This window comes from Acomys russatus, chromosome 27, assembly GCF_903995435.1.
Source record: "Acomys russatus chromosome 27, mAcoRus1.1, whole genome shotgun sequence".
NCBI lineage: Eukaryota > Metazoa > Chordata > Mammalia > Rodentia > Muridae > Acomys > Acomys russatus.
The window spans coordinates 28,610,193-28,635,831 of NC_067163.1; the positions used below are offsets into that span (position 1 = coordinate 28,610,193).

Here is a 25,639-nt window from a genome sequence, read left to right on the forward strand (position 1 = left end):
TGCCTTTTATCTTAAGGTCTTTATTATAATCCCCAGAGAGCAGAAATTTAAGATATTGATGTTGTATTTAGCGTCTGTATCAAATTATCTTATTAAGTATTTTAGGATGTATTTTTAAGAAGTACTAGACTATGGTAGTGTTCTCTTTAATATATTTTTGAATAGGTATTTTTCTATAGAAACATTTTCTGTGCTGTAGCCATTTTAAGACATTTAAATTTTTAAGAAGTTAAAAAGAACATGGCTACCAAGGATTTCCCTTATTTCTGGTATATTCAAGTAAGTTGTTTAGAACAAAAATACTTGTTTTTGTTGCTTATTGACCATCAGCTAAAAAGAACAATCTTAAGTGTTTGATAGGAAGTTGGCTTTACAGGTAATGTGTTTGAAATTAGTCCTGTAATGTGCCCCCGCTTATGCCTGGTTCTGGAACCTGCTGAGGAAGTGGAGTAATCCACATGCTGACAGGTCACATTATCTCTGTTTCGTACTTCTGGGCATTTTGAGTCATCTTGATCGTAAGAGCCTACAGAGACAAGGAATGAAAAGCCAGTCACAATACCAAACTGGGAATGTGGAGAGCGTGTTAACTGGGGCAGTTCAGGCAGCTTAAGCAAATTCCCTCACTCTGCTTCACTTACTAGTACATCAAGATGTATGAAAATAGAAATTAAGCTCCAGGAAGCCATCTAGCTTTTCCTAATAAATACTTTCTTTTAGAAATTCACACACACACACACCAAACCGTATAAAATGTTGGATGACTAATATAGACTATTGGTGTGTTGTTCTAATTAGCATTTTATTACTTGCTTTACAGCTCAACATGAACTCTGCTCCCACATTCATGCACTTTCCTTCAAAAGGCAGACCCAAGAGAGCTGATACTTTTGACCTTCAACGAATTGGATTTGCGGCTGAGCAGCTAGCAAAATGGATTGCTGACAGAACGGATGTTCATGTATGCTTGTATTCTCTACAGTAAATATGTGTGTGTGTGTGTGTGTGTGTGTGTGTTGTACATACATTTACATACGTCTGGGTTAATTAGCTTGGTTTTGTAGACTATTATAATGAAGAGGCAGGGTTTTTGTTTTGGTTTGTTTTTGTTTTAGTTTATCCTTGATGGCCTCTGTTATTTTTCCTTGCCTAGAGAAAACTTTGTTCTGCCAGGCTGAGGATTAAACTCAGCACCAGTGTAGTCTGAATGTATATTCTTCCACTCAGCTACCTTCCCAGTCCAAGAAAATGGACTATAACTGGTAGTTGAATATTGGTTAGTCAATTCAGATGCATTGTTGCATGATGATCAATTGATAGCCTAAATAAACACTAAAAAGTATATTAGTCAAGTACAGTATAGTTTCAGGGAAACTGAATCATAACATGAAAATGGCTTGATATTATTAATAAGCAAAGAAATTCTAATCAAGAAACAAGACAAAAAAATCATGCATTGTATATAAATTGGAAAAGATTGAGCATTTACCTGCAACCCCCACATGCAGGACCAGTTCTACTGTTCCTTCCCCCCCTCCACCCCTTGCCCCGGTGAGATGAATAGCCTAGTCTCCTGAGTGCTGTAGCACCTGCGGGACAGGGCCAACTCTTCTGCTCTTATAACCCCATTGTGACTGGCTCTCCTGCCTGCCATAGGTGGCAAGGGTCGAAAGGAGGGGCAGCTCTCCCTCAACCATGTCACCACATGGCAGACAAATGGTGAGGCCAGTTCTCCTCCTTTCAGAGCCCCAGGGCCAGGCCTCCCACCTGCTGCATGTGGTGAGGGGCAAGAGGGTGGAGGGTATCTCCCCCTCCTCCATGTTGCTGCATGGAAGATGAGTGGTAGGTCCAGTTCTTCCACACTCATATCCTCAGGGCTGGCACACCTGCAACTACTGAAATGTGTGGGGCCCCTACTCTCTAGTACTGCAGCTGGCTAGGGACAGCGTCAGTTCTCCTGCTCTACTGCCCCCAGGGCCAGCTTTCCCAAGATGCCCCGGTGAGGGTGTGACCAGCATAGTCCTCAGACATCAACATGTCCCCCACAGCAGCTCAGACCATGGACATCTGTCTGGCCCCTGCTGCTCTAGGGCCATAGACCCAGACATGGCCTCCAGTGATAGCACAGGCCAAGACTCCACGATGGTCTCAGGTGGCATCACTGGCTACTCACATCAGGCTGTTCCTCACTACCATTGAGTCTCCACTTTCATTGTGCTCACATCCTTCTGTTTCTCTTTCTTTTCCATTTCTCTACCATTTACTTGCTCCTTTTAGTGGTGCCCAAGGTCTCTGAGTGTCTGGGGTGAGCTCAGGAGTGTTATGCCCTCCTTTTGCATTATGGCACCAGGCAGGGTCAATTCATGTATGGTCTGGCCCCTCAGGTCTGTGCAGCGCTGGACATGTGGTCATCTCAGGCTAGCTCCTGTCTGGGCCCCATGGTGCCTATTTGCTGGTCATCTCTGGCTTATCCAAGTGGCCTTCTGCAAAGGTCTTCTGTCTTGGGTTCACTCTTGTCTTACCTGTGGTCATGGTGGGGTTCTAGTTTGCAGCTTGCTCATCATCCTGGGGTCCTGTCCAAGCCTGGCTGGTACTGGACTGGTGGTCATCTCCGGCTAAGTCCTTGTGCTGGTGCCCTTGTCCTGGACTGGTGGTTCTCTGAGGCTCACCTTTTTTTCATGGAATGTCAGGATATTAATCATTCAGATGTTCATAGATAGGAACACTGAGCTTAGACATAGCCTCTCCTCTTTCTGCCACCTACTGACACACATGTGACAGAGCTGCCACACCTGCAGGTCTTATGTCTATCTTACGGAATTTAACTCAACAGTGCTACTTCTAGGAATTGATGATTCAGATTCTGAGCCCTGAAAAATGTTTAGCAACACTCGTTTTAATGGAAAAAGTTGGAAACAAATAAGATGTCTAAAAATAAGACTTCTACATTGAACAAAACTCACAACTTAACAAGTGAAATGTCAGAAAAGTAATACGGACACAATGATACGGGGTTTTATTTTAAAGCAGTAGTGTATGTATAGATTGAGACATTTATTATGAATTGAAATTATGATCGATACTAATTTGTTTATGGAGGCCTTATGGGTGTTTTTAAATAATTTATAGTATTTTTATGATGAGCTATAAAATAACTGCTTATATAATTATAAGATATGTAAGATTATAGAACTGTAAACAGTTACGTAACTTACATATTTATACGTATTTTTAAAAGTAGTCATAGACACTGAAATTTTACTAAAAGATATAAACACATTTTTTGAAACAAGATAGTTGCCCCATACCACCTGTGTCATTAGTTTTAATGATACTTTGATGAATAAATTGATTCCTAAATTTGTTTATTTAAAAATATTTTAGTATATTCATTTGCCAACAATATATGATCTAGTTGGTGTGAGACATCAAGATTATGCTAAAATCTTATTTATTTATTATAAGAAATACTAAGTTTTGTGGTAGAAAGGAGGTTTAGAGCATCAGCACTCAGTGTTCTTACAGAGCACTAGAATTCACTTCTTTTTAAAATTAAATTATTCTGTCATATATTACATCTGACCACAGTTTTCCTTTCCTCCTCTCCTCCCACTCTTTTGGTCCCATGTTCCCCTCCCCATCCACTCCATCTCAGTTTCCCTTCAGAAATGAGCAGGCCTTTTAGGGATGTCAATTAAACATGGTAAATCAAGTTGCCATAAGACTAGGCACCTAACCTCATATTGAAGCTGAATGAGGCAACCCAAAGCAGAGAGAAGAAGCATCAGAAATAAACAGTTTCTGCTCCCTCTGTTAGGAGTGCCACAAAGCACAAGCTGCACAAGTGTAACATACAAGTAGAGGGCTAGGTTAGACCCATGCAGGCTGCCTGATTGTCCACGAGTCTCCGTGAGTCCCCTTGAGTCCAGGTTTGTTGATTCTGTGAGTTTTCCTATGGTGTCCTGGACCCTTCTGGCTCTTACAGCTTCTGCCTAATGTTTGGCGGTGGGTCTCTACATCTACTTCCATCAGTTGCTGGGTGGAGCCCTCTGATGGTGATTATTCCAGGCTCCTGTCTGCACTTCTCCCACTCTATGACGTCTCTAATCTAGAATACAGTTCTTAAAACCCACGTCAGGCAGCAACAGTCACCACTCACTCCAAGTCCAGTTGCCCTGATACTCTGCTGGTGCCTTCTTGGGAAATTGTAAATACATGCACCACAAACACATTGTAAAAACAGTAAATATTTAGAATTGTGTTTAAAGATATACTGGTAGCTAGAGTGATTTTGGCTTGACTACTTAACACACTTATATATTTAATTCTTTAGTTGGATTAATGGTAAAATACAAATTGAGGATTTTACAGAAATCTTAATTTTAAAGAAATTAATCTTAATGTTAAAGAAATTACAGATTGAAAGTATGCTAAAAGTAGAAATAGTACCAGTTTTAACAATACATCATTTGTACCAATTTATCTCTGAATCACTGTAACATGTTTGCTTGGTCATATTCTCATTCCACTCTCCAGATCCCCAAGGCTCTCTGCCTTGATGTATAGACACAAATTTACCTTTTCCCTGAAAACATTCAGGATGAATTACACTTCCTATGAGCACATTATAGTTAGACATCTCATGGGTTTACAAAAGGTTAGCATTTTATAAAAGCCAACACTAGCCATATTAGAAGTCTATCATTTAACCTTTAATGGTTTCCACCTTCTGTGATCCAGTTTAGTGTTTGTCATTCGTTTCGTTGTCATGTACTTTAAGTATACTTTAATCTGTAGCATTTCCCCAGCTGTGGATCCCTTTATATTTAATAGCCTATACACATCACGACAGCGTCCATAAATACTCTGTTGCTCACTAGAATTGTCTCATAGATAAAGTGTGCTTTCCCATTCCTTTCCTCATTCACTTGTCAGTATGACGGCTCCAAAATAATGGCTAGATCCCTAGCCTTTTCTCCACCTATTTTGTTAGGTGTCACCACTCTGTTGATAGTGAGAGGCCTGTAGTATTTGTGTTTTAATTGTGTTATTAATGCTCTACTCGTGAATTTGTTTTGTAGTGATTATTTTTTAAAATGTCTAAGAATGTGGTTTGCCATCTCAGACACACCTTTTTTGTGTAAACCTGAGACTGCTTCATCTGAGACTAGTCGGTTATTAGAAGTAATTCAGCTCAGTTGAGATCCCCTCTATTTAAATTATGCATATTGAAGGAATGCACTGTCCATCCTTCCTTGCCCTGCTCATGGAAATTATTCCTCAAAGGCCCTGAACTTTCCCTGGTTCCAGTTTTGCCAGGTAATCTCTCCCCCAGCTCTGTCCTCCCATTCCACCTTCTTCCCTCATTTCCTTGCTCTTCCCAATGGTTCTGTTTTTTTCCCCTGGGGCCTCCTCCTTTTAGAAACTCTAACAACCCCCCTCTCCACAGCCCCACAATTCTCCTGTCATGCCTGTTTCTAATTTATTGCTGTTGTTAATTAGCTGAGTGTTAAAGATTGCCTGAGACTTGACTGTGTGAACATGCTCCCACCCCTTACCCCAGCAATGACTAGAATATGACTAAAAGAAAAGTACCAGTATTTATTTTTCACTTTCATTATCATTGTGCTTTTTGCAGATTCGAGTTTTCAGGCCACCCAACTACTCTGGTACTATTGCTCTGGCCCTGTTGGTGTCGCTTGTTGGTGGCTTGCTGTATCTTAGGAGGAACAACTTGGAGTTTATCTATAACAAGACTGGTTGGGCCATGGTATCTCTGGTATGTTATCACATATCCTCCTACCTCTGACCTTGCATAGTTGTATTTTATAATAACAAAGTGAGCTAATTATTACTGCAGTGAAAATCACCACAATGAGATGTTGTGTTATTTTTATAAGTCAAATAGATCAAATCTACCCGTGAGTTTAAGCTTTGTATATGGTTTCTTCTATTTTTCACTACTAAAATGTAATGACTCTAGTATGTGGCACATTCCAAATATTAAAGAAATGTATCTTGAGCATATCCTGTAAGTGCGGTAATGAATTAATAAGAATTAGCAGTTTGAACCAATTTGTGAGCTGAGAGATTTTTGGTGTACACTCATTTCATTTGGTACTCCCAGCAGTTGTTTCTTACATCTCAACTTCTCAATGCCTGTCACACTTGTCCCACACTGGCTATGTGAAAGCGAGACAGACTTCTCTGTGTGTCCATGCTGTTTGGAGACCAGCAGGGAGAGCTGTAGGAATACACAGGGTAGTTATCTAGCCTGATGTGAAGAGAAAATTGGACAGGCAGCCTAGAGTGTGACAGTCGAGTTTTGAAGACAAAATGGAATTCTGAAGTTGTTATGGCCAGTGAAAGGAGACATGATGGTACAGAGAAAAAAGGTGAAGTGTTTAATGCAGTCCAGGGCAGAATGGGAGCAGAAGGATATGGACACATGTGATGTGATTAAACTGCTGTTGGGATGGCTGTGCTTCCAGCAGTAGACCCTGACTGAAAGCGGTTCTGTAAGATGGATTCAGATAATACTATGGCCCGTCCATAGAACATTTTCTTATTTCACATTTTATAAAGCTGGGGTTTTGTCTGTGGCTAAAGTCACTTATGCTTTTTTTTTTTTTTTTTTTTTTTTTTTTTTAACTAACTAATAAAAGGGTCAGCAAGATGACTCAGTGAATAAAGGCTCTTTCTGCTGAGGTAGTCTAGCTGAATTCAATCTTCAGAACCCACATGGCAGAGTGAGAACGCCAACTCCAAGTTGTCCTCAGACCTCCACATACACTGACGTTGTGTTCCCCAAAAGAATAAGTGAGAAAAAAAAAAAAAGAAAAAAATAGAATCACTGAAAGTGAAATAAAACATAATGACATGGTTACTGTTTAATACTTGAATTAATAAAATATTAATGTGAGAGTATAGATACAGGGTTGGAGAGATGGCTCAGTGGTTAAGTAGCACTGGCTGCTCTCTGAGGGTTCTGAATTCAATTCCCAGCACCCATGTGGTGGCTCACAACTATCTATTGAAGTCTATAACTGTCTTCTTGTTGCCTTCTGACGCTCTCTTCTGGTATGCATATGTATATGTAGACAAGCCACCCATATACATAAAATGCATAAATGAGGAAATCTTTAAAAAATAAAACTCCCCACTTTCTACATTATAAATAGAGGCACAGAATTTATGTTACATAAACAGACTTGTGCTATTATTAGAAAATAAAAATTCCTAATATACGATGGATTATTAACTTTTCATTTCTGTTAATTTGTAATATATAATAAGAAAGTACAATTTGTAACACTAGATTAAATAGATGTCTGGCTTATTATACATGGGTATACTGCAGATGATAGGAATTGCAAATAAAGGCTAACTTGGTCCTGGATCTACACTTTCCCTGTCAAGTTGTTCTGGTTCATTCAAATTGATGGGGCTTAGTTTAAAACACATGTTGTAATCTTCAGGGGGAACAGCTGGAGAAAAACCAGGGATAGAGGTAGAAATGCAAGGCAAAGGGTAAAGTGGAAACTTATTATGTAATTAGAACAGAAGTAGACACGAAAAGAACAGAAGGAAAAAACCATGTGACTTAAAAATAATGAGAAACTTAAGTTCAGTCATTGCAATGTATCCATTGTATTACATGCAAACACATTTAGCATATAAGATTAGAGATTGCCAGGCTGGATCTAATAATACTGTAGCAAACTGGCCTGGATGCTGCCACAGGAAGAACAATTTAAAGGCACTTAGTGCTATGTATGTACATACGAAGAGACTTAATAAATGGAGGTACTGTATTCAAGAGCATAAGATTTGGTATTATGTATCACATGTCCTTCATATTTAAATGACAGTTGTATTCCTAGATGGTGGTTTGTTTTGTTTTGTTTTGTTTTTTAGAAGAAATCCAGAAACTGGTTGTAAAGTTCATAGAGAAAAGCAAAGGCTTTGGAAAATTGAGAGAGATTTTTAATAGGAAAAAAAAAAAGGCCTTACATTAGCTGATTTTTGACTTATTATTAAGCTGTCATAATTAGAAGAGTGGAATTATCCTGTGGGTTGGTACTTAGATCATTGGAACAGAATGCTGGGGACTGATATTAACCAAGCTCCCCCCAAAAACCAACTTATCAGTAGTTGCAACTATAGCATATAGAGTTAACTTTGAAAAATCTTTGATTTACAGAATTAATAAAATATTTCCAAAAGTTAGTAATGACTCTATACACTTAAGAAATTATCCAAGAGAAATTAAAATAGTTGCACAGTAGTATCAAAATGAATAAAATACCTAAAAAGAAAAGGTAACTGAAGAAACAAAAATTCAACACACTGAAAATTAATGACTGTAAGAAAGTAATATAAAAGGACAAAAAGAAATGGAAGAACTAAAAAAAAAAAAAAGAAATGGAAGAACTGACATAGTTAAAAGGATAAAATCCACAGCGTTGTGCAAGTTCAATGTAATTAGCCCTTGTTAAAATCCCCATGGCATTTTTTTTTTAACAGAAATGGAATAGTACATTTAAATTTCTATGGAACCAAAATACTGGACAGAAGAGCCAACCTGTATGTATCACTTTTCTGGATTAAAAAAATTTCAAAGCTGTAACATTTAAAAGTGAATAGAGTAATAGAAATGAATAAAGATTGGAAGTAATTCCACATCTATATAGTAAACTGGTGTTCAGTAATGGTGCCAAAAATACACACTAAAGAGAAGAGTCTTTTCAACAGTGGTGTTAGGAAAACTCTGCTTCAACATATAACATAATGATATTAGGGGCTGGAGAGATGACTCAGTGGTTAAGAGCACTGGCTACTTTTCCAGAAGACCCTGGTTCAGTACCCTCGCACTCACAGGGCAGCTCACAACAGGCTTTGACTCTGCTTCCAGGGGATCTGGACTCTGCAGATACTAAATGCACATATATGCAAGCAGAGCACCCATACATGTAAAATTTAAAAAATGAAGTGAAATGGTGACTTCTCATACCATATATTAAAACTCATATTTTAAATATTTTAGTATAACTCTTTAATGTAAAATGAATGGAAGAAAATATAGTCACAAAACTTGATGACATTAATCTGGACAAGGAGATTTTAGATTTTAACCCTGAAGCCCAGTCAGCAAAATAATAAATAAACAAGCAAAGAAACCATAGTGATTACATTAGATCAAAAGGCTTCTGTCCAGCCAGTGAAACACTCAGCACAACCTGTGGAATGAGTGAATAAGAGGTTATTCAGCACCTAAAAATAGGTAACCCGATTAACCAGCCAGCAAGAGCTTTTCCAAAGAAGGTCTGAAACTTCCACTGCTCATGAGAACCATTACTCAGCATTGCTAATGCTCTGGTCTCTCTGCTAGTGTGATGGTAGCAAAAGGACAAGGCGAGTGTTGCTGAAGATGTGGAGGAAAGGCTTCTTCATATTGCCACAAAAGGGAATTGGTGCAGCCATTCTAAAGAATGCCTAGGGTTAAAAAAAAAAACCAACAACAACAACAACTGAAAATACACTTAACAGATGATCGCGTATCCAATGTAATGATATCTATGTGCCAAAGCCATTTGCAATTCTGTCTTCATTGCAGTATTTTTCACAGTAACTACAATGTAGCATCAAGTTTCTTTTAGTAGATGTCAAATAAATAACCTTTACCATTTGTGCAAAATGGAACATCAATCACTATGAAGAAAGAGAATCCATTTATGGAGTCATGAGTGATCTATAGGACAATTTGTTTATGGAATTAGGCAGGTTCAGAAAGACCAATATTCCATGTCATCCCTTGTGTGTAGAACATTCAGATGTGAACCTCCTAGAACCCAAGAGTACAGGAGCAGTTGTCAGATGTTGAGGCTGTGGGGAAATAGTGTCTACAAAATTCTGGTTATACTAGATGGTCTAGAATAAATAGTGATTTATTGTTTATTGAATTTTGCCATAGAAGTATATCATGAATCATCTCTTTCTATATATATGAAGCATACATTAGACAACTATTTAGTATCTATCAAAAGATATTATTCATTCTGAAAATTGGGTGAAACATATTGAAAATTTGGATACATTACACAAGTAGAAAATAGAAGTAGTACACTGTGAAATCTTTTAATGCAATTCTTTCAAAAAGACATAGCTGACAAAACAAAATTAAGTAACTGGAACAGTTGTGTGTTATATGTTGTAGGTAAATATGTAATGTAAATTAACATATAACTTAAACTCTATACCCAATAAGAGTTAAAGATGATGTTAGGCTTACTTGAGACACCTAGAAAATGTGATCTTAAAATTCATCAATACTATTTTCTAGGGAAGAGCATACCAATCTAAGACCAAATAGTTAGCCCTGACAACATTCACACAAGTAATGTTATGCAGACTGATAATATTATGCAGGCTATATTTAGGATTACATATGTATATACATAAATAAATGTAACAATAATAAGAGGCCATGAATTTGAAAGAAAACAAGAAAGGTTACATGTGGGAGTTTGGAGGAAGGAAAGGAAAGGTAGAAATGATATACTATAGGTCTCAAAAATAGATAACATGAATTATTAGGACTACAAATGTAAAAAAACAATTGAATATTGATTCTCTGCTAAGTTTTCTGTCAGTACAGGCTTTTTAATGCTTGATTCTAAAATGTGCATATTTATTTATATAGTAATAGACTTCATAATGGTGTTTCTCATGCATGCATATTATATATTTTGGCAGTATTCACTTTTTCCCTTCTTTTTTTCTCCCCTTCTACTGTCCTTTTTACTCTTTCATATACACAACAACCTTACTTCTAATTAATGACCTTTGTAGAATCTAGGATTCATAGACAGGATCTTCTTCTTCCTGTTTCTGTTGCTGCACATAATATGATGCTCTCCAGTTATACACATTGATTTGCAAATGATTCAGTTTCCTTCTTCTTTACAGCTGAATATGATCTAATTTGTATCTACCCTACATAGTTACTGTAGTAACTTGATGGACATATAGGCTATTTCTATAAATTGACTTTAGAGACTAGAGGTAGAACAAAACATGGGAGATTGTACAGGCATCTACCTGTGTTGACTTGGAGTCCTTTGTTTATATACCCAGCATTCCTTTTAAATGATGTCTATAAGGGCTGTACCAATTTACCCTTACCTCAACACTGAATACATAAGGTTCCATATCTCCTCAATCCAAGCCAATATTTGTTGTGTTTTTTTTTTCTTTTTTCCCCAGTAATTAGTCACTTAATTTACTTTACATCCTGATTGCAGATTTCACTCCATCCTCTCCTTCCAGTCTCCTCTTCTCACACCCTCCCTCTCCCTTTCTCCTCAGAGAAAAAGAGGCCTGGCATAAACCTGCCTTGACATACCAAGATGCAGTAGGAATAGGTGTATTTTCTCCTATTGAGGCTAGACACAACAGCCGATTTAGGGGAAGGGGATCCAAAGGCAGAACCCTCAGTACTCCTCACCTTCCACAAGACTCTCTGAGCTCCAACTAATGTTAGGCTGTGGGTCTCTGCATCTGTTTCCATCATTTGCTGGGTGAAGTCTCTTACAGGACAATTACGTTAGGTTCTTGTCTGCAAGTATAGTAAACTATCATTAATAGTGTTAGGGGTTGGTGCTCTTTCATAGATTCTGCCTCAGCTTGGGCCAGTCATTGCTTGGTCATTCTCTCAATTTCTGTTCCATCCTTGTTCTTGCATGCCTTTTAGGCAGAACAAAATTTGTTTCAATGATTTTGTGGGTGGGTTCGTGTCCCCTTCCCCTCCATTGGAAGTATTGCCTAGTTATGGGAGGTGGCCATTTCATGTTCCATATTGCCCATTTTTAGGAGTCTTAGCTAGGATCAATTCAAAGGCTCCTGGGAGCCTCCCCCATCTCAGATTTCAGGTTTGCCCGAGAGATGACACAACCCCTACCACCACCGCCACCAATTTAAGTTCTCTCTCATTTCTCTCTCTGTCAGTACTCCTCACGCTTGATTCCTCCTTTTCCCTTATTTACCTCTTTTCCCTTCCATATCCCTCCAGCCATCCACCTCAGATGTTGATTTTATTTCCCCTTCTGAATAAGATTCCTGAATTCTCCCTTGGGCCCTCCATGCTACTTAAGCTTCTTTGGATCTGTAGATTGTAGCATAGTTAACTTGTGCTTTATGGCTAATATCTACTTGTAAGTACGATTATGCTTGTCTTTCTGAGTCTGGATTAGCTCACTCAGGAAGATGTTTTCTATTTCTATCCATTTACCTGCAAATTTTGTAACCAGCCATTTTGCTGAAGGTGTTTATCAACTCTACAAATTCTCTGGTAGAATTTTAGGGTTCATTAACATATACTATTGTATCCTCTGTGAATAACGAGACTTTAACTTCTTTCTTTCCAATTTGTATTCCCTTGATCTCTTTTAGTTGTCTCATTGCTCTAGTTAGAAATTTAAGAACTATATTAAATTAGATATGGAGATAGTGGGTAGCCTTGTCTTGTCCCTGATTTTAGTGGAATTGCTTTAGGTTTTTCTTGATTTAATTTTGTGTTGGCTATTGGCTTGCTGTATATTGCATTTTTTGTGTTTAGGTATGCACCTTATATCTCTGATCTAAGACTTTTAACATGAAAGCGTGTTGAATTTTGTCAAAGGCTTTTTCAGCATCTACTGAGATGATCAGGTGCTTTTTTTCTTTCAGTTTGTTCATATATTGATGACTTCATGTTGAACCATTTCTTCATCCCTCGGATGAAGCCTACTAGATCATGGTGGATGATAAATTTGATGTGTTCTTGGAATTAGTTTGCAAGTATTTTGTTAGGTATTTTTGCACCAATGTTTATAAGGAAGCTTGGTCTAAAATTCTCTTTCTTTGATGAGTCTTAGCTATCAGGGTGATTGTGGCCTCATAGAATGTGTTTGGCGATGTTTCTTTTATGCCATAGTTTGAGAAGTATTGGTATTAGTTCTTGTTTAAAAGCTCTTTTTTTTTTTTAAGTTTGGTCCAATTCTGTACTAAAACCATCTGGCCCTGGGCTTGTTGTTGTTGGAAGACTTTTAATGACTGCTTCTATTTTGTTAGGAGTTTATAGATGTATTTAAAGAATTTGCCTGATTTTTATGCAGCTTTGTCAAGTGGTATCTATCAATAAAATGGTCTATGCCATTTAGAATTTCCAATTTTCTGGAGTATAGGCTTTTGAAGTAAGATCTAATGGTTCCTTAGGTTTCGTTGTTATCTGTTGTTTTGTCTGCCTTTGCAATCCTGATTTTGTTAATTTGGCCACGGTGTCTCTGCCTTTTACTTAGTTTGGCTAAGAGTTTGTCTATCTTGTTGATTTTTTTCCATTGGTTTTAGCCCTGAGTTTGATTATTTCCTGCGATCTAGTCCTCTTGAATATATTTGCTTCTTTCTCTTCTAAAGCTTTCAGATGTGCTGTACTATGAAGTTGCTAGTATGAGACCTTTCCAATTTCTTCATTAAGGCACTTAGTGCTATAAACTTTTCTCTTAACACTTCTTTCATTGTGTCCCATGAATTTGTGTATGTTGTGCCTTCATTTTCATTGAATTCTCAAAAATCTTACTTCCTTTCTTTGTTTATTCCATGACCCAGTGCTCATAGGGAGTTGTTCAGTTTCCGTGAGTTTGTAGACTTTCTGTTGGAGTCCAGCTTTAATCCATGGTGTTCTGATAAGATAGATACAAAGGTTATTTTAATTTTCTTGTATCTTTTGAGGCTTGCTTTGTGACTGAGTGTATGGTCAATTTTGAAGGTTGTGTGAGGTGTTGAGAAGAAGGTATATTTGTTTATATTTGAATGAAATGTTTTGTAGATACCCGTTAGGTTCATTTGATTCATAATATCTGTTAGTTTCATTATTTCTGTTTAGTGTCTGTCTCAGTGGCCTGTCCATTGGTGAGAGTGGGGTGTTGAAGTCTTCCACTATTAGAGCACTGGGTTTGATGTGTGATTTAAGATTTAGTAATGTTTCTTGTATGAAAGGTCTTTTATTTAGAGCATAGATATTCAGAATTGAGACGTCATCTTGGTTTATTTTTCCTTTTATGAATATGAAATGTTGTCCTTCCCATTTCTTTAAATTTTGCTTGAAAGTCTGTTTTATTAGATATTAGCATGACTATTCCACCTTGTTTCTTGGGTCCTTTTGCTTGGAAATCTTTTTCTAGGTGTTTATCCTCTATCTTTGTGGCTGAGATGTGCCTTTTAGATGCAGCAGAATGATGGATTCTGTTTCTGCATCCATTGTGTTAACCTGTGTCCTCTTATTGGGGAAGTGAATCCATTGATGTTGAGAGATATTAGTGATCACTGATTGTTAACATCTGTTATGCTTGGGTTGCTGTTGTTGCTGTGTGTGTGTGTGTGTGTGTGTGTGTGTGTGTGTGTGTGTGTGTGTGTGTGTGTCCGTGTCCCTTCTTTTGGGTTGCTTGCTTGGGGTTATTTCCTGCATTTTCTTGGGTATAGTTAGACTCTTTGGGTTGGAGTTTTTCTTTTAGTATAATCTGTAGGACTGCGTTTGTGGACAGATGTTGTTTACATTTGGTTTTCTCATGGAATACTTGTTTTTTCCATCTATGGTGATTGAAAGTTTTGCTGGGTATAATAGTCTGCTCTGACATATGTGGTCTCTTAGGGTCTGTACAACATTTGCCTAGGCACTTCTGCCTTTTATTGTCTTAGTTAGGTAGTTGGATATAATTCTGATAGGTCTGCTTTTATATGTTATTTGATCTTTTTCCCTTGTATCTTTTAATATTCTTTCTTTGTTCTGTACATTTAGTGTTTGATTGTTATGTGATAGGAGGATTTTCTTTTCTGGTTTAATCTATTTGGTGTTTTGTAAGTTTCTTGTATGCTTATAGGCATATCTTTCTTTATGGTGTGGAAATTTTCTTATATGATTTTGTTGAAAATATTTTCTGGACCTTGGAGCTGGGGAATCTTTTCTGTCTTCTATTCCTGCTATTCTTGGCTTTGGTCTTTTCATAGTGTCCAAGATTTTTTGGATATTTTGTGTCAGGAATTTTTTAGATTTAACATTTTCTTTATCTATGTCATCTACTGTATCTTGTACACCTGAAATTTTCTCTTCCATCTCTTGTATTCTGTTGGTGATGCTTGCATATGTAGTTCCTGTTTTCTTCCTTAGATTTTCCATTTCCAGGATTCCTTCAGTTTGTTCTTCGTTTGTTTTTAATTACTTGTTTCCATTTTCAGGTCTTGAATAGTTTTATTCATTTTCTTTCACCTATTTGTATTTTTCTGTATTTCTTTAAGGATTTTTTTCCTCTTTAATGGCCTATATTATGCTTCTGAGATTGGCTTTAAGGTTTGTTTGTTTGTTTGTTTGTGCCTTGGCTGTGCTAGGATATTCAGGGTTTGTTGCAGTAGGATAGGTGGGTCCCACTGGTGCCATACTGTCCTGGCTTTTGTTGATGGTGTTCTTACACTGGCCTTTAGCTACCTTGCTGTGCTTGGTGCTCACTGGCCACCTGGATATTCCTGATGCCTGCAGGAATCCTTGCTATTCCTGGGGCTGGCAGGCCTCTTAGGGAAGACAATCAAATCTGTTGCCTGGAGAATGGAGCTCAGAGGACAGTAGGTAGCTCACCTGTGCTGACTGTGTCCTAGAGGGACCTGGTGAGCAAGAGTTTGGGGCAGGGATGGCTTTAACCTGGATATTCTTTGGGCCAGCAAGCAGACCTGTGGACCGGACGGTGGTAGCTCATCAATGCTGGCTGTGCCCCAGACAGACACAGCAGGGAATTGGATATTATATTTTCTTAAGGATAGCCTTTCTGACTGGGTTGTGGGGAAATATTAGTATAGTTTTAATTTGTCAGACAGCAGTCTCTAAAGATAATCCTGGCTCCTTTTCCTTGGTGCTAGAATTGCAGGCACACTCAACCTCCCTACATGGCAGCTAGGAATAGAACTCGGGTACTCATGCTTGTAAATTCTCTCAGCCATCTCTCTGCCTCCTATCCCATGCTATTTTCTAGTAAGAAATAAGACTAGGTACCACTAAGTGTATGTTTTATAGTTACACCTTTGAAAACACACTTTCCAATGAATTACTAAGTGCTGTAAGCCCTTACATCTGGGCAAATTGTCTTTTAAGGGTAGTAATTATATTTACTACTGTACTTTATTGCTTTTGGCTCACATCGAGAATAAGAATACACTATATATTGCAAAAAGCAGAAAATTACTCACGATGGTTTATGTATAAGATAGAAAGATTGGAACATTCTGGCAAAGAGCAAATGAACTCTGGAGGTACTTACACATACATATTTCATAGCTTCCTGGGTTCTAAGTTAAATTTCAAGAGGAATCAGTGTAGACTTTACTGCCTACTGGGCTTCTTGAGCAGGAAAAATGATTCTTAGATGCTTTCTGTACATAAACGGCAGCGGTGGTCCATGGAAGAGAACATAGGTCATTGATTGGTTCTCATTAGGTCCCTTTTTCTTTTCTTTGGAGGATTAATTGTGTCTTGATTGATGGTGTTGTTAAAGTAGGGCGGTTGAATGAAATACTCAGTTATACTAGTATATAATTGTAAGGAACATGGGACCAGTGTAAATACTTCAATGTTCTTAACATGTTAGAATGGGTTAAAATCGTGTAGTTTGTAACTCATGACGCAGGGCTTCATGGTACCTATATTTTTTCAAAGATTACTGTCACTTGAACCTAGGCAATATTAGTGTGGTGAATAGTAACATTCATTTCAAACACAAAAGAGAACATCTCAAGGATCTGCAATTAAAAACATGAACGATAAGACATCATTAAAAGTCTAATAAGCCAGCCTTATTATCACAGTAAATCACAGTGGGGCAGAAGCTCTTCCTGCCTGTTACTGCTGATGAGCTGCGTGGTAGATGTTTCTCACACCCTAATGTTTCTCCTGCCTCAAAGAAATTATATCAGTTTAATTACTTAGATTTTATGAGACGCTTAAAGGCTGAAGATTAGTATAAATTTTCAGACAGTTTTCACATTCAGGAAAGGCTCTTAAGCCTTAAATGCATTGGGATTTGTTAGAACAAACATTCAAAGCTATTGCATGGCTCTGATTTCACGGAGGGTGGAAAGACCACCCCATATATATTTTAATAAAACTATATAGCTTTTGACTTACATATAGTGCTGTCTCTATAGTTATGTGTTCACCATTACAAGTAGGGAATAAATACTTGTTGATGCTATTTTTTTCCAGTGGAATATGCATTTGAGGATAACCCTAAGTGCTTTGTTCGTCAAGCACTGAATCTTTGGAATATAGTTAGGCCTGTTTTGTAAATGGGTAGTTTTTATATTCAATCTAATGAACATTTGTAGAGAATTATACCAGTACCCCGGAATGAGTTTATATCTTTAGAATATACTTTTGAAAATGTTTCTCAATTTTTTCGACTAAGGAGAAACAGTTTAGTTTTTTGATCATTATGTGCTGAGAGGAATTTCTTCTCTGGTCCTGTTACTTGGTATTCTTTATGCTTCCTATACCTTTATAGGCGTCTCATTCTTTAGGTTAGGGAAAATTTCCTCCACAATTTGGCAGGAACTATTTTCTGTGTCTTTGACCTGGGTTTCTTCTTCTCATTATTCATATTATTATCACTTGATCTTTTCATGGTTTCCCAAATTTCCTGGATGTTTAATGACTAGAATTTTTAAAGCATTTTTTTTTTTTTAACTTCAAGTGTTTATTTCTTCTATCTTTTCTTTGGTGCCTGGTTTTCTCTTTTATGTGTCTTGTACCTTGTTAGTGAGATTTGCCTTTGAGGTTTTGTTCAAATTTCTAACTTTTTCATTTCGTTTAGGAATATATTGACCTGGGTGTTACTGAACATGTGTTTATGCTTGTGTCTAGGCATCTGGACTTGGGCTTGGGATGATTGTAATCTTAGGTATTGTTATCTGGTCTTGTTTTTTGGGTGGTGTTCTGTTCCTTGGTTTCTTTTGACTTCTCTAGTTTTTAGGAGTGTGTGGTGACAGTGTATTGCCTGGGAGGTCATGCTTCTGTGTTCCTATCAGTTGTGGCCATACTTAGTCCCTGGTACAATCTGTTTCTAGGTATTGGGAACCAGTGCAGAGAGATGGGATGACCTAGAAGAGGGAGAGCGCTGCATAAAGTGCCATCCACCCGAGGGAGGAAGGCTGGGTGTGTCACCAGACTCTGTGTAAACCTCTAGGAATTGTGGGAGAGGAATGAGAAGCCATAGCAGGCTGTATGCTACAAAGCTGGGGGTACCATTCTACCATTGGAATTGGTTCCCTGGCCAGTATGCCATGTGCCTTTCCAGGGAGTGCCTGTGGGAGTTAGTAGCTGAGACAAAAGGAGGAAGGCTGTTGGAGAAGATCTGTGTGATGTGCTAGCAATATTCAATTTCATTCTTTTATTTTAAACGTGCGTAATACTAAAATCCAATAATCTTTTGAGTCATGCATATTATTTTTCTGAATATTTACCTTACTTCCTACCAGTGTGGGGTTGATTCCAGGATTCCTCTTTACCCTATAATCTGTAGATGCTCATGTCTTTGACGTAAAATGTCATAGTTTAGTATACAGCTTACATTCAAACTGTTCATAGGTTACTAAGTACTATGTAAATATTTATTACATTTTACCACTTAGGGACAAATAACATGGAAACATGTCTATATATTTCAGAGTAATCAAACTTTTAAAAACTCTTCTGTCCTTTGGTGAACTGAATTTACACAGATACAGAGCTGTAACTATATTTAATTCTTTTCACTCACAGTTAGTCTTTGGTTAGTTAAAAGGCCTAAAACACTTGTGATCTTATTTAAATTTTGTATTTTGAAAAAGAAAAAGTTTTTTATTTTAAAGCTTGTCTCAGATTCCTAGTAGATATCTATGAGACAAATGTAAAACTTAGAAATGACAAAGCATGTTTTGCTATTTTGTTCATTTAAAAACATTTGAAGTGTAAAACGTCTTCACCAAGCAGAATACCCTATGAAAGCCCTCATCTTAGAGTTGTTAAGTGTACAGGAGTGTGGAACACGCTTGCCCCTAGAGCCTCAGGAGCTGAGGGGCCCACTCTAAGGAAGAACGCTCTTAGTCTGACACAGGGTTCTAGAAATCTCTAAACAGGGAAATGCTACAGTTTGTACAAAGACTAAGTCAGTATCCTTCACAACTGTGAGGCAGGCAGTGTCTTCTTGTAGACTGTGCTTAACATGTGCAGGTGCTCAAGAGGATTTGTTGAATGAAAGGCAAGTGAACTGGCAGAATTTAGGTTTAATGAAATTTCAAGATGGTTATTTTCACTAGTATTGTGCCTTTAAGGCTCATATTGAGGGAGTAATACATGTTAATTTTCTTCTTTCTTGACTTATATTTTATTTAGATCAGTTTTGTTAATTAATTTATTTATTTATTTATTATTTAGATCAGTTTAGAATAACAGTTGTGAGTCTCAGTGTATTTACCTTTCCTTTATTTATTCATGTATTTAGTGGTTATCAAGAGAGTTTGACAGCCTGCTATGTACTTAGAACATTCAGGTATCTTAAGATGACACAAAGATAAACCAGGGTAAAACTGGGACATGAGCCCTGCCTTCAGAACCTTCCTTGTATAGTTAGGAAGGTTAGGCAACTATGTGCATTGGTACAATGCATATGCTTTGATAACATGCTCAAATCTTAGTTTTCTAAGATAAAACTTTTTAAAGACTGATTGATAAGGTACTAATCAAGGAACCTGAATACTTCTCAGTGGAACCACCTTTGAAGCTGCTCTTTGAATCAAGTGGGGCAGCATTCTTTAAGTGACTCTTACTGTTGCTGTTTATAGTGTGTCAGTTTTAGCCTCACTTTAGTCACAATCTACTGCTTAAAAATTGATGAAAATTTAAATACCCAAGTATCTGGTTCTATAGAGATTCAGAAAATAAGTAAAGAAAAGTCAGCAATTTAGTGTCTTAATACATTTTCCAAGAACAGAATAATTCTAAAACTCTAGAAACAAGATAGGTTTCTTTTTGTCAGTGAGGTATTGTGACAATTCCAATTTGGAGATCTAGTCTCTGCCTGCTTAGAGGCTTAATTAGAAATAGACTTGAGCTTTGTTGGGGTCATCGTGTAGCCATGACACAGTAGATGCCCTGTTAGATTAGGGGATTGCACTTCAACAAGTGAAATTGGCAATTGGCAATAAACTTGAATGAATTTAGTATACCAAAGCAAGGCATCAATAGAGAGAATGTCTGCATTCTACGCTCTTGAGCCCATTCTTAAAACACACACACACACACACACACACACACATACACACAAATAGATGGATAATTCTTTCAAAAACTTAAGACGAAATATTCTTGGCTTATAAATGTTTTCATAAATAAAAGTTTTCTGAAACAAAATAACTGATTTTTAGTTATGACACTAACATTTAAAAAAGGAAAATAATAGGTCAGTCCTCATGAATATATATGGATTTTATTGTGGGATCTGAGTGTGCGCAAATGGAGAGAAGATGAGAATATGAATGAGAAGGAATAAAAATATTAGTTATTGACAGATTCTGCAAAGTTGACATAATCAATATACATAAATTTACAATATTAAATATTTAAGTACATTGACAAAAGAAAGTGAAGTTTTAAAGAGGTCATTCCTTGTCACACCATCAGAAACATTCCTTGTCAGTCCAGCGAAAGCTTAGTAATGATACTGACAACTACCACATGACATTTAAAGAAATTGTTTAAGAAGAGGGACTTAAGCAAGGGTATGTGGTCACGGATTGGATGCCTCTACCCTGTAAGATTATGCATTTGACTGTGAGAAAATTAGGAAGATTTTGTGACAGTTGACAAAAGGGGTGTTAATATATCCGAAAAGTAAAGGGCAAAGAATAGAATAAGCATAAGTATGAAAGAAAAGCTCAAGTGGTCAAAAATGTATACTTACAGAGAGTAGTATTTACTAGATCCTTTGTAAATATCTGTGATACTCATTTCACAGCAAGATACCTGAAACACAGTTGTTGTCCTTAAATAGGTTTATGGTTATGCGGGCATGTGATTTGAGACAGATAAGGTTTTATAATGCACTGGGGCTGAAGAGACCATCAGGATTGCTCCTACCATGTAAAAGAGAGCAAACTGAACTAGGAATCTCATTGGGAACAGAATACTCTCAAAATAAGGTGTAGGTATGAATTGTTAGACAGGAATATATTAGAGCAGGAGATGAAGTAAGTGTACCAGAAGAAATAAATGAGCTATATTAAGGTTAAGAACTTCTGTTTGCTAACTAATGCTTTTAAGAAAATGAAAGGAAAGCCACTTGCTAAGTCTTAGTGCTCTCTGTATATTTAACAAAGTACCTGGATCCACAAGTATAAAGGATTCCATCAAGACAATAACAGTAAGGCACATAACCAAATACTAAAAGAAGACAAAACCCTGGGCACTCACTGTCCCCTGATGTCCAGATTTCATTAAACATATGAAAATGCGTTCAACTTCCATAATCGCTAATGCACTGTAAAACTTAATTGTTACATAACACTACCAGGATACACAGAGGTACAAATAGAACCCCAGGTGTTGAAGAGGATGTTTCGCATGTATGCATTTAGTACAGCTTCATGGCATCTGTGAAGGAGGGTCTGCCCTGATGTTTACTGCAGTGTTTTCAAGAAATGTCCTCCCTTTGGAAATGTCTTGGCAGTTGTCAGGGACTGACACAGAAGGCTCTGGTCTTATGATGGTTCGTGTTCTATATTTTTCTAATGTACAAGAGGACATTCACTAGTTTTATGATGGTTCATAGATGTATCCTCATGAATCTAACATTTTCTGAATGTAATATTTAATAAAAAGTTGGAGTTATATGAATGGCAAACTTGAGATAACCAGATTAAGGAGTATACTGAAATTGTGACATTTCAGTGGTTAAGACCAAAGAAAGAAATGTGTCACACTTAAAGGGTGGCTGGCGTCAACTTGGCATGTCTTGCATTTTAGAAGATAGTGTTAATTCAGGATTTTCTTGTATCTTGTGAAAATTGCCACAACTTTGTGAGTCTTGGTTTCTGTGTGTCTGTTACTACTTCAGATGGTGCAGCAGAACATCCTTTCCTCAAGGCTTCCTCTATGTAGATTGCTCCAACTCTGGACTCCTGAGTAAATAATTAACTAAAGTAAATTTGCAAATTTTATGTTATCTAGCATAGGTTATGTTGTTGCTTAAATTTAATACATATGTTTAAGAAAATGCGGTCATTTTCTCTTGAGTCCTAGCAAAATGTGTTTGTATTTATAGCTGTTGCTACATTAATGTTACAGACCTAATTACTGTGTTGGTATCATCATAATTTAGGAGTAATTCTGAATATAACCAAGATTTTCATATGTTGACTAACATCTGTAACATGGAAGTCTTAGGAATTCACATGCCGGGAGATTGGTTGATGGGGATCTTATGTGCACAGCTGATGTTGATTGTTTTTGTTATGGTTGCAAATGAAGATTTGTTTCTATCTGATGTAGATTCCCAGATTACCTTGCATGTTTTATAGGTGAACCTCCTGTGTTTTGGTCTACTGTGGTCACTAATCAGAGTTTAGTCCTATCTAAGGCTAACACTCCTCGCTCATGTGCTAGCTTGTTTCCCTTCTCACTTATGCAATAATAGTATTCCAGCTGTTCTCTGTTCTTTCAGTGTCACAGTAAAATCTTCCCTTTTGTAACTAATTCTGTTTAGCAGAATTATACTAAACATACAGTGCAGCTGTATGGAATATAATAATATTTTCTTTTCTAAAATTGTATGATGAAATGTTGATTGGCCCCGTGTCTATAGGTCTTGTGCATGTAACTGCACTGTCCATGTCATTGGCACACCAGCATTGCATATCTGGAAGACTGCACTTCTTACTCTCCTTTAGCCTTTGTATTCTTTCTGACCCCTCTCCTGTGATGTTTCCTGGGCCTGGGAGGGGACGACATACATTTCCCAGGTAAATAACTTCCTCCCTCAAGCTGACGCTTGTCAGGTTATTGTATATTGGACCTCCCCATGGCTATAATGTTTGTGGGCCACTATGGCTTCATTTTTCATAGTAGAGTGTTTGCCTACTGTTAATTTTGCAACTACGTCAGAACTCTGGGTTCCAATTTCTGGGACAACTAGTATTTCTAGCTCATTTTCTGATGTTCTTTGGCTTTGTTTTAATCTCACTCTACCTAGTATTTATGGGTAATTTAATATCTTCCCATACTATAGTAATGATGTGTTCATATCTGGTAGCTTTTCCTTTACTTCTATCATTATATGATATATGTAGTACCTTTGAGAAGAGAATTTTTAAAAGATTTGATTTTATATGTATGTGTTAGTCTGCTTCTGTATTTATGCACCATGTGTGTGCCTGGTGCTACCCTTGGAGGCCTGAAGAGGGCCCCAGGTCCCCTCGATCTGCAATTATAGGTGTTTTGTGAGCTACCAGCTGGGTGCTAGGAACTGAGCCCAGATACTCGATAAGAGCAACATTTAATTTTACCCATAGCCATTGCTTCAGCTCCAGATATTAGTATTTCAAAGCATATCATGGTTACTCCTTTAAACTGAATTCCAGGTTGTCCACCTCCATTTTTACTCTTGCATGCCTCAACCTCATTCTGAATACCTCTGAGTAGGTCCTCAAATTAGTCCATTGCCCAAGTCAGAAACCAGTAACCTAGCCATGCATGGCATCTACAGAAATATATAGACAGTGGCGTCACAAGTTGCAAGCCAAACTGAACCATATAGTTATTTCCAGGGCAAACAGACCTATACATTGACTGTGAGAACCGGCCTAAAAGATAAAGAAGAAACTAGTACTTGTTCTATTTATTTTTTAAACCTGAGTGGTTTTTGTTTTAATTTTTATTTTATGTGCATAGTGTGAGGGTGTCAGATCCCCTGGAACTGAAGTTGTAGAGAGTTGTGCACTGCCATGTATGTCCTGGGAATCGAACCCAGGTTCCTCTAGAAGAGGAACTAGTACTCTTAACCACTGAGCCATCTCTCTAGCCCCAATACCTGGGTTCTTAGTTTTAGTTTGGGTCTGTTTCTGTCAGGCCAATCAACCATCAAGGCCCATTGGTTCCTCCTCTTACATACTTGTCCTTCTCTCAGTTCTTCTCAATACCCTGAGCTAGGCCACTGTAATCTTGCTTTTCTAACTAATTTCTCTAAACTTTTCTCCATACTGTAAGTAGTGTATCCTTCTGAAGTCTGAACTTGACCATGTCTTTCCATTAGCTATAATGGAAATAGAATTTACAAAGCAGTCTCTACAAGGAGCCAAAGAATAGGTACATACATCATGGCAGTTTCAATTGCAGCTTTAGTCCATGTGGAGGCCATGGCCCAAACGTAGAGAATGCTAATGTCATTGTCTATCTAATAAAGCAACAAAGGTCATCTATTTTACTATACATTTGTTTTTTCGCTACATATATCTCTTTCTGGGATTTTCAAATACATTCTGCCTGAAACAATATGTCTTTGAGCTCAAATGTTAAACTTACAATACTCTCTAAATTCAGTGAAACTCATATGTGAATTAAATATAAAATATCTTTTTCTACATAATTCCGTACTAAACTATGATTTTTACATGGTTAAATATGTTCTCTGCTTATAGTGGGCATGGTATTCTAATATACTGTCTTAAATTTGTGTACAAATGTCTTATAAATACTTGATGTTAGAAAGTGTTTTTGTCAAGTATGCCCACATCAGTTCTGGCTTCTAAGAAGACTAAGTTAATTTTGGTTATTTTCAACAGGGTGAGTAGAGTGAGATTACGCTCACTCAATTAGTTTGCCATGTTCTCTTGAAATGCTTTGGTTCACAAGCAGTTATTAAACATAAAACAATGTGGTCCTCTCAGTTTTTATATCCTCCAAAGGTGTACAGCATCCTGCTTTTCTTTATGTGTCCTCTTAAACAAAACAAAACACAAAAAACAAATGAACAACAACAAAAAGAAACAAAGAGAAAATTGTACAAATCTGGATTGTTATTTATTGCTCTTGTTAACACTCATTGAGACATATAGTTAGTTACCAGTCAGAAAAGAAGAGTAATTGGGCAAATTACATGGCCTAAAGAGTACTGAGTACCATTAAGGCCTCTGTCAGGCATTTTGTTTTAGGGGTATATTTAAAAGTAATGTTTCAGTAGACCTCACATTTCAAAGAGCTCAAGACTGATCTGTGACTTGTCATTCCTTAGCACCTTTTCATTATCCTTTGTTATTATCAAGATTTCTTCTCCAAATATAGTTCCCCATATAGAGTCAACAGGCATCAAGATAATCCTTAGGAGCTAAATCCTTGAGTATATCTTTTTATAGCTTCCTCTGTATCTACAGATATTCTGGCTTTGTAATGAGGCACTTTGCTGGACGCAGCTAACTACTAGTGAACATACAAATAGGGTAACCCAAGCACAGAAGCTTTGGATGGTCCTGAGTAGTGTGCAGATGAAGATTAGAAGATACAGAGACGATCGTGTTCTTTATCACGGCCTCATGT

The 25,639-nt window shown here is 37.3% G+C and overlaps 1 protein-coding gene and 1 non-coding gene across 3 annotated transcripts in view; one reads left to right on the top strand and one right to left on the bottom strand.

Annotated features, from left to right (window-relative positions):
- The window catches only part of Tusc3 (tumor suppressor candidate 3), a 142,234-nt gene that overhangs the window by 62,766 nt on the left and 53,829 nt on the right, over positions 1-25,639 (top strand). For both annotated transcript variants that reach the window (XM_051169527.1, XM_051169528.1), the window contains exons 4-5: positions 821-961; positions 5,639-5,779. In XM_051169527.1, coding sequence (XP_051025484.1) covers positions 821-961; positions 5,639-5,779 — 282 coding nt within the window. The remainder of the gene's footprint in view (positions 1-820; positions 962-5,638; positions 5,780-25,639) is intronic.
- LOC127210353 (small nucleolar RNA SNORA17) lies at positions 2,683-2,811 on the bottom strand. Its single transcript, XR_007833273.1, has one exon. It is a non-coding gene; the product is annotated as a small nucleolar RNA SNORA17 (small nucleolar RNA).